The sequence below is a fragment of the Lissotriton vulgaris genome, chromosome 5, assembly GCF_964263255.1.
Source record: "Lissotriton vulgaris chromosome 5, aLisVul1.2, whole genome shotgun sequence".
Taxonomy (NCBI): Eukaryota; Metazoa; Chordata; class Amphibia; order Caudata; family Salamandridae; genus Lissotriton; species Lissotriton vulgaris.
In genome coordinates, this window is record NC_141693.1 from 1,894,451,085 (window position 1) to 1,894,466,523 (window position 15,439).

Consider the following 15,439-nt stretch of genomic DNA (forward strand, 5'->3'; position numbering starts at 1 on the left):
TGGAAGTAACTCGCCGGGATGGTGTCGAGCGAGTTCCGAAGTGCATACAAAAACCGTGGCAGGGACATCATTTTAAAGAGTGCGGCGCAACCGAGCGGCGACAATGGCAATTTACGCCAACGAACCACGTCAAGCTTCAGCCTCTGGAGAGGGGGTAGCAAATTACGCTCATAACGAGCAACAGGGTCCAATGATATAAAGATCCCCAGATATTTGAATCCCGTGTGTGAAACCTGAATGGGAAATCTACGCGGCAAGGGGGAGGAAGACCACCCGAAATCACATAAACACAGGATTTGGTCCAGTTGATCACTAGACCTGAATTCTTGCCTAACGAGGTAAGAACATCCAACAAGACGTGAAGCGATTTTCAGGGTGAAGTAAGGTATAAAAGGATGTCATTCGCATAAAGCGAGATCCGGTCTTCAAAATCGGGAGTCCACTGAATACCTTTTATCGAAGGCTCCCAGCGGAGCCAAGCCACGAGGGGCTCCAAGGCTAGCGCAAAAAGCAAGTGAGACCGGGGGCACCCCTGTCTCGTACCCCTCCCAAGAATGAAGGAATTGGATACCTGGCCGTTAACGACCACCTGAGCCAGAGGTTCCTTGTATAGCAGTTTCACCCACCCGATAAACTCCGAACCGAAACCAAATTTCGCGAGGGCAGCCCAGAGATAAGGCCATTCGATAGTATCAAAGGCCATCGTGGCGTCCAAGGAAGCCAAGATGGCCGACTCTTGAAGTGACCATGCCCTCGCGAGAACACCATGCAAGCGCCGCAAGTTGAGTGCGGTGTTACGGTGCGGGATGAAACCAGATTGGTCCGGATGGATCAGGTCCGCAATCACCGTAATCAAACGGTTAGCCAGAACTTTAGCTAAAATTTTAGGTTCAGCGTTCAACAAAGAGATGGGCCTGCACGAGGAGCAACGATCCCGAGGCTTGCCCTCCTTGAGAATTACCACAATTGTGGCCAATCGCTGATCACAAGGGAGGGGCGCCAAGGTCTTGTGATTCCATGAACATTTCTCGGAGATATGGTGCGACTTTATCAGGGCGCAATTTATATAGTTCGATGGGCAAACCGTTCGGGCCCATGGCCTTGCCAGAGCGAACAGAACGAATAGCGACCACAATCTCATCAGCAGACAAAGGAGCTTCCATCAGGTCACGGTCCACCTCCGATAGGCACGGCAACGTAATATCGCGTAGCAACAAATGGGAGTCTTCCTCATCCCTATCAGACACCGGGGAATATTCAGTACGAAAATAGTCCGCAAAGCACTCCCAATCTCGCTCGGTTCAGTCACACACTCGTCATTCAAATTCCGAATCACAGAAACCACACAATTCGCCCTTTCTTTCTTATCCAGCCACGCAATCAATTTACCCGCCTTGTCCCCGACATCATACAACCTGCCCTGTTGCTCCCTGTGCATTGTTTTGGCCGCATCCTTGACAAGGGACTTATAATCCAGCTGCTTTAGACCAAGGGCGTGGAGTCTATCATGGGTAACGCCTGATTTCAAGTAATTCTCCAGTTCGACTATTTCGGCCTCAAGACGTACAACCTCTTGATTCTTAGCTTCAGAAATCAAGGATAAGGCCTGCCCACGAATGATAGTCTTGAAGGCTTCCCATAGTGACACAGATGAGGACACAGACCCCTCGTTTTCAAGGAAGTATTTATCTAGGGACTTTATTAAACTGGCGCGGGTTTTGGGATTACGCAAGTACCAGGGGTTTATGGGAGCGACTCGCCCCGCGCTACTCACTCCAGCATCCATACAAAGCCACACTGGGGAATGGTCTGAAATGCCCCGGGCAAGGTGTCGAATCTCTCTAATTGAAGGGGACTGGGCAGCAGCCATAAGGATGTAATCAAGTCTAGAGAGACTTCCATGAGCCCCAGAGTGAAAAGTGTACTGACTCTGCGTTGGATGCATCAACCTCCAGCCGTCTACCAGACCAAAAGTGTCCAAAAATCCACTAAGCCATGACTGGGATTCGAGAAGATCCCTGGGAGGGATGATGATCTACGGTACCAGAAACAACCGAATTAAAATCCCCGGCCATAACCAAAATACCCTCAGGAAGTCCCTGCACAACTCGCCCAATATCTGAAAAAGTGGAGGTCTGGAGGCCCGGGGGAACATATATGGTGAGCAACGAAACAGTCCTACCCTCCCATCTGCCAGTGAGGGCGGCATAGCGCCCCCTGTTGTCAAGAATGACATCGTCTATCTCCAGGGGGAGAGAGGACCGAACGAGAATGCCCACCCCCCTAGAGCCAGTGGTGAAACCAGAGTGTGCGACAAGGCGATAACCCCACCTATTCATGTCGTGACACGAGTTCCCCACCAGAAGTGTTTCCTGTAAAAGAACTACATTGGGGGACAGGCGATGCAAAATTGTAGCACCACACCCCATTTTATCCTGTCACCCAACCCTTTAACATTCCAAGATATTAACCTCAACCCACTACCCCCCATCCCAACAAATGATGCAGAACTCACCCCACAAAAAGCACAACATTCGAGTCATAGAGAAAAATAATACGTTGCCTTGAAGAAGAAAAAACAAACTTACAAACAACCCTCCCCACCCCCCAACAGAATCCCGTTACAACTCCCCCCTCCCTGCACCCCTGCATTAGACTAGAAAGCCACCCCAACTTGCAGTGTGCCTGTCTTCCTACCATTACCCAATCTACAAAAAGACCCTGGAGAAGGAAAGAGTCCCACCACCCCCGCTGCACAAAGTCAAATGTTCGGAGATCAGGGTCAGAGTCATCGTTTCTGTTCCGGCTCACCACCCTCCGCACCACCAGGGCGCTCAGTTCTGTCGTTCCGGGCAGGCAGAGAATCCAGCCAGTCACTTACATTCTCTGGTCGGTCAAAGAAAAATGTCCGGTCCTCATACTCCACACGAAGCCTGGTGGGAAACCGCATCGCATATTTCAATCCCAAGTCTCAGAGTCTGCGCTTCACACCCTGAAAACCCATCCTTTGCCTCTGGACAAGTTGAGTGAAATCCGGGAAGAAGTTGACTGTTGAGTTTTCAAATTTTACCGGGCCGCTCACCCTCGAGGCCTACAGGATAACATCCCAGTCTCTGAAGTGAAAAAGCTTGTCAATGATAGGCCTTGGAGGGGTGCCCGGTTTCGGCTTTCCACCCGGAACGCGATGGGCACGCTCCACTGCAAAGAACTTGCCCAGTCCCTTAGGGGCAAGATGGTTCATAATGAGGTCTTCCACCAGGAGGTCCATCGAATGGTTCTCAGGGTTTTCCGGGACACCTATGACCGGAGGTTGTTGCGTCTTGCCCTATTCTCGAAATCCTCCAGTCGATGAGACATGAGATCATTGGTCGACTTCAAGTTGCCAATCTCAGTTTGAAGTTCGGACACATCGACCGTGAGGCTAGAGGTCTTCAAATCCAACGATTTCACCTTCTCGTTGGTTTTAGACTAATCGGCTCTGATCAAGGAGACGTCGATAGGAACCGTGTCGATTTTGTGAGCTAGAGTCTCATACTGCTGGCCGATGGTCTCCTTCATGCCAGCGATGGCGCTCATGATGTCGTGAAGAGACTAATCAGTAGGCACGGTGGAATCGTCCTTGGCGTCCTCCGGGGTATGGCTGGTGCCACCGGGGGATCCTTTAGGTTGTGTATACCGATCCATGACATTGGTTTGGACCGACCCCCCGCGAATGGGCACCTTAGTTTTCCGTTTCTCAACGTCGCCCCTCGCCGCCATACTGGGAGATAAGCCCCGGAGGGGCCCTTGAGACCTGGTGAAAATGGCCGCCTGCGGGTAATTCACCTAAAGTCTACAACAGCAGGCTTGTGCGGCCGAGGCGAAGATGTAGTTCAACACAGCTGCGTAGAGGAGAGAAAGCACGCTCTGATACAACAGAGCCTGGGAGAATCTCCAACAGAACGGAACTGTCGCGCCATCAGACAATGCCAGGACCCAAAAGTGAAACCGAAAGTCGATGCAGGGCTACTGGGGGAAGACCCCTCAGCCGTTGTTGTTCAACTCCGTCCCGTCGTGCCAACTTGCCAAGTCCCCGGCTTACCGAGAGGTGGGCCTCGAAAGTTCGGATAAGCGTAACTTCGGTTCCCAAAGTCCAAATCAGAATTTTAAAAGAGCAAAGTGATCAGCAGAGGTTCATCTTCAAGAGCCCATCTGAAAATTCAGGATAACGTCAGGATAAATTGCAAAGAGTGGCGAGGGTCCCGGGAGCTCTGTGCTCAGGCGGCCATCTCGGACGCTCGCGTAGCTCCTCCCCCGAGCATCATGTATGTTGATGAAAACCAAATGTAAGTCTCCCTAAAAGTCTCTTATCAGTATTCGTACTCTTGTTGGATGAACCAGACTGCCTTTGCTTCAGACATCATGTGAATAGGAAATATCTCGCCAGACTTTCAGACCCAGCTCTAGATCAATGCTAAATCATGGGATTTCAATTGAGCAAACCCTTTCCTTCACAATCTGCAGTCTCTATAAATAATAACCCTTCTCCGCTTCCAAGTAGTGTCTTGTTAATGGTGACCTACAGTCTCTCCTCCATTGCACTTGATGCTGCCACAACATGCCATTACAGGTTAAACCTGGAGTACACTTCTCTACAAAGACATCTACTGTTTCAGTCCTGGCACCACGTCTGTCTTCCGTATTCCAGTCAGCAGAGGCTAAAGCTAAAGGTCCTTTATTGGTTACAAAGCTGCAGCGTCTCCCATGATCCGAACCTTTTCACCAAATAGACAACATATCGCACCCTAAGATCGGCATCTGATCCCTGTGTTGCCACAGTGCAGCTCAAGACAAATGGTCAATGCTGTGAGAGAATTGCAACTTACCCATAAAGATTTCTATTAAAGCTTGAAATACATTAATTCCATTCGATCTCAGATAACAAAACTCTGCCTCTGCTCCACAAAGACATCAAATAGTAGTACAGGAAATGTCCATGTCAGGGAAAAACTTCTGCTATGCTGTCTACTGTCCTACTGGACACTCCTGTCTCCTGTATGACATATATAATGTCCCTCAATTATCCAGTGAATTACAAGAAAACCTAGGTCAGCCCTACAGTCACTTGATGAGTTTATTGCGTTTTTCTGAGGTTGTAGCATTGTGAACATATGATTTAATTTTATGTTGCAGGCCAAGGTCAAGAGCCAGAGAGAGCAAATCACTAATGAGTTTGAGAAGCTTCAGCAGTTTTTGGAGCAGGAAAAATGTCGTCACCTCAGCAACCTTGGGAAGAAAGAGAAGAAGAGTCTGCAGAGAATCAAGAAGAGAGTAACACAGTTAGAAGAACAGCAATTAGTCCTAAGAAGCTGGATTACCGAGATCACATTGAAGTGTCAGCAGAAGGATGTGGAGTTACTGAAGGTAAGAAAAGGTTATAAATCCAGAGAATAAGAAGATCAGCAAACCTTAATTAGTGCAAGAAAGAACCAATATTGTAAGCCAGATAAGCGGGAGCGATGCATGCTTCCACAACTCTCTGAACCAAACTACAAAAAATACACAATGTAATATGTTGGTGTTATAAAGTCTACTGTTACATAAGAGACTTCACACGTAGAAGATTAACTGCCTTTATTCTTCACTGCTCCGCTCTCCAGCAATCTAGGTCCCTCACAGGAACATTTTAAGGTAATCTTCACCAGCTGGAAGGTACCAAGAGGAATGTAAGCAAGGGGGTGTATGGAACATACCAAGGTTGTACTCATAAAATACAATGCAACAGAGAAGAACCACATATCAGATTGTAACAGTTGGTTATGAGTAAACCCAGTGAAAAGGGACTGGTATAAGAGATAAAACAAAGACACAGGATATCGACACTGTGACTTGTAGCACAGCTGGGCACTGTCTTTAACTGGAGGAGTGTTGCATTCTGAAGATAAGACGAAGTCTTTAGCAATTATATTAATAATGTTACAACACCTACTATGTTATGTGGTATACCTTTAAACAGTAGAATTCAATATGGGTAGCACTCCTCTTTTTTGAAATTATTTTTTCTTTACTTCAAATTATTCTTAACACATGCGTGCTGCGGAGGTGGCACGTTTGTCCACACACCGTGCCTACAACGTAACAACCTATCTGGAGTGGATGAACCACTCGACCTCTGCGCACTGTTGCTTCTGGTGAATAGATCACACCAGAAAATTAACCTTAATCATACAACATTGACATTAGTTTATACTGGACGGGGCATCTAGTTAAGTTCATCTAAGAAGTTATGTCACCCTTGCTAATTCCTTTGTTGGTAGCACAATGCCTTTTCTCATAGAGCCATTGACTATAGTAATAATGTCTGGTCTTGTCCATTCTAGACAAGATCATGCACTGGCAAGGAAATCTTTACGGACCAAAAAAATAGCACACGTTGGTAATGATTAACAGAGCACTCTTTGATTACTGAGTGCCAGGGTTCAGGAATTTCTATTGGTACTCATCAGTTCCCTGATCCAAAGATTCTGCTAGCCCTTCACTAATCCTTGGATGGACTGCCTTTTAGCCTTTAGCTGCTTTCAGGGCTATGATTAATTCTGAGTTTACTAGCCCTTATAGACAGATATTTGTTTGGACCTGCAGATCCTGCCTGCACATGCATTTACACCATAACATAATAATGAGGTTCCAAAACGCTGTAGGACCTGGGTACAAATTGATATATACAACAAATAGTCCACACGGCTACTTAGGAAAAGCCTAATACATAAACCAATCCAATAAAAAAAAAATTGTTTCAAATGCAACAAAAATCAATACGTTATGTCAGTAGAGCAAAGGGCACATCACACAAAACATTACACTTGAATGCAAAACAAGAATAAATTGTATGTAAGAAACTTCAATATACATATTAAGGTTTATATACAAAGTGGTTGCTCCAATAAGGGCAGCATGTTGCACAAAGGAAGTGCTCATGCATCGGTTGTCATAGATAAGCAAAGTATACTCAAATGAATTCCAAAATAACTCCTGTTCAGTCAATATTTGAAAACATTACAGAGCCTTTCCACTTTCTAGAGGTGACAGCTTCAATCAATATTGCCTGTCTGTGGATGGTCACTCTGATCCAGGCCGTAAAGAAATAAGTTGAATTTTCGACCCGAACATAAAGGGGGCAGTTGGAGCCTCATACAAGGTCTTCTTCAGGACAGGGTGAAAAACTGAATAAGGGGGAGCAAACTATTAAACAAATAACGAATTAGCAACATTAAAAACCTAATTTACAAAAGTATGTTGCGCCCCTTTTAGTATGCCCAACATTCAAAGTATACCGGAAAAAACAGATTGGATCTGTCTTGATGAGTAGTTTGTGTGGATTTAATTCCATTATTTCAGTATTGGTGCATTCAGAGGCTTCCATTTTTCAGAAATTGAGGGGAGCCAGTGTTAATCCCTTAGGGACATAGTATGATGATGTTCTAGATTGTTGTAGCGAGTTTTCCTTAATTAGAAGATGAGCCGTTGGCCCTTCGCTTTTTCTGCATTTCATCAGTCAGTTTTGGCGTTGATCGCTGCTAGAACCAAGGTGAGATCCAGCAGCAGAGGGATACAGCTTGTATACACATGCACACACTTTTGTATATTATGTTCATAATGTTGCTTTTTTGTTATTTGTTCTATAGTTTGCTCCCCATTATTCTGATTTTCACTCTGTCCTGATGAAGACCACGTATGAGGCTCTAACTGGCTTGCCCACCATTATGTTCATGTCGAAACGTCCACATTTTTCTCTACGGCCTGGATCAGATTGACCGGTCACAGAGAGGCAATATTCATTTGGGCTGTCACCTCTAGAATCAAACACTGAAAAGGGACCTGCCCGCAATAATTTTAGTCAATGGCCTAGGAGAGGTCCTTTGTATTATAAAAATTGTCCTGAACCCAAGCAACTCATATAGCAAATTAGATTTTATCAAAATATATTTTTTATTTTCATGAATTCATTATCATTGTATATAGATATAAATAATTATACATCCAAATAAATAAACATCTTGACAACAATTAAATAGTGGTTCTGACTTCATACTAACATCCTCTCCTAGGCCATTGACTAAAATTATTGCGGGCAGGTCCCTTTTCAGTGTTTGATTGTTACTTTCCCCATCGACCTGCCTAAATTGATGTGGGGTCCCCCTCCGATTTGAAGATGTCACCTCTAGAATGTCTAAAGATATTAACTGAACAGGCGTTCATTTGGAATTCATTTTAGTAGATTTGCTGCCGTCTTCTCCCTTATCTATAACAAACTATGCGAGAGCTTTTTATTTGGGCACCTGTTGCACTATTGGAGCAACCACTTTGTATGTAAAGCTTTTTATATATATTGATGTTTCCTAAATACAATGTGTTCTTATTTTGCATTCATGTGTATTGTTTTGTGTGATGTAGTCTCTCTGTGTGCTCTTCCCTCTTCTGACGTTACAGAAAACAAATGATGGACAGAATGCTGACAATGCAAACATTCTCCCCCAGTCAAAAGATCTGGGTTAAATCCATCGCTCTTTTGCCCAGTACGCCACCGCAGTTTGGACCCAGCCATATGCAAATCAGTCTTGACCCTGTGCCCCATGGGAACAGTACAGACCGAACTGCCAGGCCAGGTCCTCCCCGGTCTGGAAACCAGCATCCTGGGACCGGTTTCAGGGTGTGTCACCTTTCTTCAGCCAGGCTAGCTTGAATCCAGTGGCACAGTGAGCGAGGGCCTTGAGCAAATTGTCAGAGGCACCTCCCACACGGTAGGGCACTTGCTCAATGGTATTTTTTACGGACAATCCGTATTTTAATTTTACTGGATCACTTCAGCTTTCTGGTCTGATCACCAAGCTATTCTGTTTGATCTTTCCCATCTGAAGGTTTGCTCGAAGGTGAACACCTCAAGGAAGAAGTATGTGCAACATTCATGGCATACTATTGATGCCACTGAATTCCGGGCCCATCTTACAAAAATAGACTCCAGATCACAATGGATTTAGAAACTGTGATCCCAGATTATCATGCCGATATTGATTCCGTTGTTAGAACCTTAGCGCCTGTAAAATCAGGGAAAATTCCTAGAGATAGACCATCTGAGCCTCGGTTCTGCGAAAAACTCCGGATTTAAAAACCATGGTGTCGCTGCCGCGAACGGCTATGGTGCCAGAATTATGCCATCACTGAGAAAGAAATATATAGAAAAATGATCACGAAATACAAGGAACTGATTTTTTTGTTCGAAAACAAGCTACTTTATAGGCAAAATGAATTCAGCAGTTAATTGCCCAAACGAATTTGTTTGTCACAGTCCAGAAGATAACTGTGCTCTCAGAGACAAAGAATGTATCCATTAGTCAAATGTTCTGTAACTCTTTAGCATCCTTTTTTCAACACAGTGTGCGAGCTATATGATGCCATCTCCTTCAATCTAATCATGGAGGCCTACCTGACAAAATCAGAAGCCAACTTTCTTCTGCTAGCATTACCGGGAGTAATCGGACATCACCTCTGGACTTGCCTTGTAACAATTCAACCTCTCTAAGGGCCATATGTAGGAAAAACACGTTTGCGATTCTCAATTTGTGATTTTTAGGGAATCGCATTTAGAGAATCGCAAAACGCAATGTAGGTAGGATTAGCAAAATATTTAGCGAATCCTACATATTCCTTATATGCGAATCGCAAATTGAGATTCGCAAATAAGGAATACCTTCCCATTCATTCCTATGGGCTAGAAGGCCTATAGGAATGAATGGGAAGACATCGCTAATTGAGAATTCATTTTCAAGGTTGCAAGGGTGTCACCCTGTTGCACCCCTGAAAAAAGCATGTGTGCACATGTGGCGCACATACATGGGCATGTATGTGCGCAACATGGCACTTTGAAAAATGCAATAAAGTGCATTTTTCAAAAAAATCACAAATTACCACAAACCTGAAGTTGGTGGTAATGTGCGATTCCTTAAGCCAAATTCTCACAACTTGGGTGCTTCCTACATTGCATTTAAGGAATCGCAAATTGGGATTCCTTAAATGCAATCGCAAAATAAGGAATCGCAAATTTTGCGATTCCTTATTTTGCAAATGGGTTTTTATGTGCTACATTGCACACTGCCTAAATTGTGATCGTAAATTCTGAAATTCACAGAATTTCAGCATTTTCAATCGCAATTTGGCTTCCTACATATGGCCCTAAATTACTTCTCTCCTGCCTCATCTGATCGGGTATTCAACCTTCTCAGCGGTGCCAAATCTAGCTTGCCTGTTGATCCTTGCCCTCCAAGACTGATTCGCTTGGCACCAGAAATCATAGCACATAATCCTACCGAGGTTTTTAACCTGATTCATAAGACTGGAGTCTTTCCTCTAGATCCAATATCTATTGTAACAGCAGAGAGTTAACCTCTATATATTCTGAGATCTGTTGATTCAAAAAAATGTCAGCCAATTTAGCAGCAGAAGGGAGTCTCGAAATAAAGCGATAATTGCTAGGGTCCATAGCGTTCAGATTATCTTTTTTTAGAAGTGGGATAATTGAGGGAAGTTTCTACTGGGAGGAGAAAAACCCTCTGGCACCTTTTTTTTAAATGTTAATTTTACTGTGAATGTAAACTCTATTGTCATGTGTTGATCTGTTTGTTTTTCTCTCCCCAGGATGCGAAGACCATTTTGAACAGGTACGATTATCTTTTTTGACAGCTCACCATATAAAACAATTAAAGAGGAGTCATTAAAATTAGTTTTATCACAGTGCAATCTTCTTTATATATTTTTGCCCCTGGTGTGACCCCATTTTTCAGTAGCTCTAGATGGATGCGAAGAGCATGGAAACACAATTCAACGGGGAGATGTAGGATCCTATTTTTTAATTATGTTTTCTTTTTTAAATAATTTTGCCCTCTTGTATTTTTTTTTATGGTCTTGTCCATCCTCTTATTTATTTTCTTTTTTCCATTTATTTCCCCTTCGTTCGTTTACTCTTCGTTGTATAATGGTCCTTTATTTTTTCGTAGTTTTCCTTTTCTTTTAATTTTGTGCATTAATTTCCATTCTCTTAATGTAACCCATATCTTACTTTTTGCTCATTGTGTATATTTTCTTTTTTTTGCTTCTGTCTTTTTTGCACCCTATTTTTTTTGTTTCAAGTCTATCTTTTGCCTTAGATTTTTCTTTAACACTTTCTTTAGTTTTATCTACATTAATATCCCCTTCTTGGTTAATGTTTTTTTCCTTAATTTGTGTATTTTGTATTATAAAACAAGTTAAATAATAATCATTGTATGGCTTACTGGGTTGAATGGTTGCTGCTGAACCATGCAGAGTTCTTGAGATGCGCAGACTCTGGCTTTCGTTCTTCTGGCACTAGGAAATTAAATGACATTAAAATGGGTTATAATCCTAATTTTTGCAACACCTAGAAACAGTAGAAGTGCTGTATGATGACACGTTATTAACAGTAATATTAGTCTATTTTCTAACATGTAGTTTTTATTAACTGTTTCACTTTCAGCGTGTTGATATATTATTTAGGCACATTTACTTAATAATATTATATAACTCAGTAGTCTAGTTAGTCTTGTAAATTGCAAGTCACAGTTTGATTTTCCTCACCGTATACATTCTATGTCCCATTTTTAGGGCTCGCACTCTGCCAATGCGCTTGCGCATTGCAGATGTCGAGACATATTGGGGCTTAACAAGAGCTTAACCAAACGGGCGATTTGATGCTGTGCCCGTGAAAAAAGCGCATGCATGCATCAAATCCACCAGCCTCCCTCCCACAAGCTTCCCCCAGCGTGCGCTCTGGCAATTCTCCCCCCCTAATTATTCAATGCCCACGGCCGGCCGGCACATCAAAGGCTGCTGCTCCCCGTGCTTCTCGTCACCCTTACTCTCCCCTATTCTTCCCTTCTTGCCTCTCCCCACCCCCCTCCCCACCACAGCAATGCCGAGGGCTTGTTTTTTCTTTCCTTCATCTCCCTTTACTTTCTTGTTGACTTTTTAGGTAGTTTGGTGAACTACTTATTTTGTGTTGACTTGGCCCGCAGTGCCCCCTTCACACTACCTGCCGCCGGTGATGTTTTCTGCTCATCGGCCCCCGTTGCTGCTGGTAATTCACTTAATGTCATCAAGAGCAGACAAATGTGGCATGCTTTAATTGCACAAACTTTGTTGATTTGTATAATTTAGGAGGCTGTGACGCTTATATTTTATCAGCACAGCGCCCGCCTCAGGACGTAAGCGTAGCTATGTGCGCGCGTTTTGTGCTCGCGTTTATTTTGTTTTTTCTGCTCCTGCCTGTGTGTATTTTGGGCATGAAGATTTCCTATAAGAAGCACAGGTACAGGATCACAGCGGGGAGGAGGGTCACATTACACGTGTAAACAATGCAGCAGCCTTAAGCTGCCAGCTTCTTTTGCTCTCCTGTCAAAGGCCTCTCAAGCTTTGATGCAGTCCGTTCCTTTGTCATTGTTGTTCAGAGGGTCTGACCTGGCCTCTGTAGGGCACAATCTCAGTACCTCTGAGTATCCGCTTCAAGCAGAAATACAAACGGACCAGGTCTGCGAGGCCAACGTGTGCAATGTGTATATTTATAGCGCTGTCTGCAGAGTGAGGCTGTGAAAAGACCTCTTGCGTGCGTGTATGTCCATGCCGGTCTCTCAGGTAAACTGCTCCGTCTGCTGGGGTTTTCTGTATTTTTGACGTACTCAAGCGCATAGAGTGCCAGCTGAGTGGGCCAATATTAGGGGGTGCTGCAGAATGCCTGTAGGGATTGCCCCTCACCCCAACCCTCCCCACCCCCAAAACCAGCTATCAATCCTGGGTATCGCAGCTGTGCAACTCTCCTGGGTTGCTGACCTACGGCGCACCACTAGTGTTATTTTGCAGTTCGGAGGTTAACCTGACCTGGTTTTATTTTTCTGTTTTATATAGCGCAAACTCAACTCGAAGGTATTATTGGAGCGCTTTACCTAAACACCAGTTATATTACACTTTCAGTTTGGTAGGCATGGGGAGAGTAAGTGATTTGCCCGTAATCACAGGATGTTGAGCTGACGTCGAGACTCAAACCTAGTTTCCCAGTTCTAAAGTCAGCAGCTCTGGCCCTTACGCCACATACTCTCCCCTTCAGGCACAAATCGACTACTTTTAAACCCCCTTACCCCCATGTGCACATTTTGTCCTAGTTATAAGAATGACAGGCACCCCAACCCTACATGGGGGACACAGCACTGCACGTGTGCAGTCCCATGTTTCGATACGGACCTTCAGATGTACTCCAGTGCATCGTAAGCACACCCAGCAGCACTGTCTAGTGTTTTTACTGTCGTTTATTGATAAGACGTAGCAGTGGCAAACACCAAGTCCAGCTTCAGTTCACTCTCAGCTTTGTTATTTTTGTTTTGTAATTTAATGTAACGTGGCTTGATAGAGCGTGAAGTTGTCACCTGTGTGGGTATCCAGGCTCTGAGTAGGTGCAGGCTGTGCAAGATGTTTCAGTTAAAGAGCTACGGCCCACATGCATCAAAGCAAAAACCGGTCGCAAACGGGCAGAATCTCAGAATCTGCCCCTTTGCGACCAGTATTTTTGCATTTGGGATGCATCATCCCAAATGCAAAAATCGCAATTTAAGTAGTCTCTAAATTGCGATTACTTAAATTGCCATTACATTTAAGGAATCACAAATTGAGATTCCTTAAATGCAATGCATTAAAGTAAAAAAACTAGTGATTTTGCTTATAGGGGTCGCAAATTACCATGAAGTTGAACTTCATGGTAAATTGCGAGAACTTTGAAAAATGCACTAAAGTGCATTTTTCAATGTTCCATTTTACACACACACATGCCCTTAGGGCATGTGTGTGTGCAAGATGTACTCTTAGGCAGATTTCAGGGGTGCAACAGGGTGTCCTTTTGACACCCTGGCACCCTTGAAATTGCATTCTCAATTTGCGATTCTCTAATTGAGAATCGCAAATTGAGAATGTCTTCCCATTCATTCCTAAAGGCCTCTAGGCCCATAGGAATGAATGGGGAGGTATTCCTTAATTGCGACTCGCAATTTGCGACTCGCAATTAAGGAATGTTTGGAAATCGCTATTTTTTAAGCGATTTCTACATGCATAGCTTTTTGCTATTCCTTATTAGCTAATCATTATTTTTCGCTAATAAGGAATCGCAAATGGCATTGTTGATGCATGTGCCAGTAAGTTTCCAGTTTCTTGCGAAACTCTGTAAGAGAAATGGCTTTTCTAATGTGCTAGAGGAGGTCATTTCAGCATTTGGCAATGAAGCAAGAGAACGCCCTGCCTTCTGTCTTACTTCAAGGGATACTAAGGTGTGTGTGTGTGTGTGTGTGTGTGTGTGTGTGTGTGTGTGTGTGTGTGTGTGTGTGAGGGCGAGTGATGTCTAGTGGAGGGTCCTGGTTGGTTGGTTTAGGTGCAGTCTGTGGTTGAGATAGGCGGGGCGCAGGTTGTGTAGTGTCTTGTAGGCATGGGTGAGCATCTTGAACTGACAGCATTTCTGGGTTGGGAGCCAGTGAATTTGTCAGCGGTGAGGTGTGAGGGGAGTAAGGTTAAGACTAGTCTGGCTGCAGGTTTTTGTAGGGTTTGCAGCTTGTGCACTAGGTTTGCCGAGATGCCATTGTGGAGGGCATTGCCGTAGGCCAGTCTTCTTGTGATGAGGACTTGGGTGACAGTCTTTCTGCTGTCAGAAGGTAGCCTTTGATGCTTTTTCGGAGTATGCAGATTATGTGAAAGCCAGCAGAAGTGATGGATCTGGTGTCCAAGATGATGCCTAGGTTTCTGGAGTGGTCGTAGGGTGTGGGGTGGGACCTAGGTCTATGACTACTTCTCATTTCTACAGTACCGATTCCCAGTCAAACAATTCCCTTTGGAGGTCCCTCTGTTTATTCCATTGGCCTAGGTGAACAACTTGTTGATTCATTTGTAATCAGAGGTCATACAATACTTCTTTATCTCCCCATCACGATCAACACCCCTGCTTATTTTGCAGAGAAGCTCATTATATATGGTGGTTCTCAGCATAACCACAGCAGGACACCATCAGACTGCAGATTAAGAAGTGTAAAAAAGAAAGTCAGGAAGCCTTTTACATATATGTACCCAGTATCTGGGCCAACATATCTATGCTCCGATTCCTCATTGGCTTTATTCTTGTCTTTGACCGAATACAGCGCTGCCTTGCCTTTTAAGATCGTGCTAAAAAAAATACCACATACATACATACATACAGACATACATACATACATCTACATAGGCTATCCATGTACGTAGGAGCGTTTGCCAGGGGTGCGTGCTAGTGCTTACCTTGTTTTCTCTCTTCATTTACGGGGTTGTCGAACATCTTAACACTTGGAAAATTGACACCCCGAATTTGAGCGTACCCAAGATCCCTGCA

At 44.2% G+C, this 15,439-nt stretch overlaps 1 protein-coding gene across 2 annotated transcripts in view; it reads left to right on the forward strand.

The window, feature by feature from the left end:
• LOC147717646 (E3 ubiquitin-protein ligase TRIM39-like) overlaps positions 1-15,439 on the forward strand; it is a 241,273-nt gene that overhangs the window by 68,691 nt on the left and 157,143 nt on the right. For both annotated transcript variants that reach the window (XM_086924437.1, XM_086924436.1), the window contains exons 3-4: positions 5,173-5,403; positions 10,672-10,694. In XM_086924437.1, coding sequence (XP_086780563.1) covers positions 5,173-5,403; positions 10,672-10,694 — 254 coding nt within the window. The remainder of the gene's footprint in view (positions 1-5,172; positions 5,404-10,671; positions 10,695-15,439) is intronic.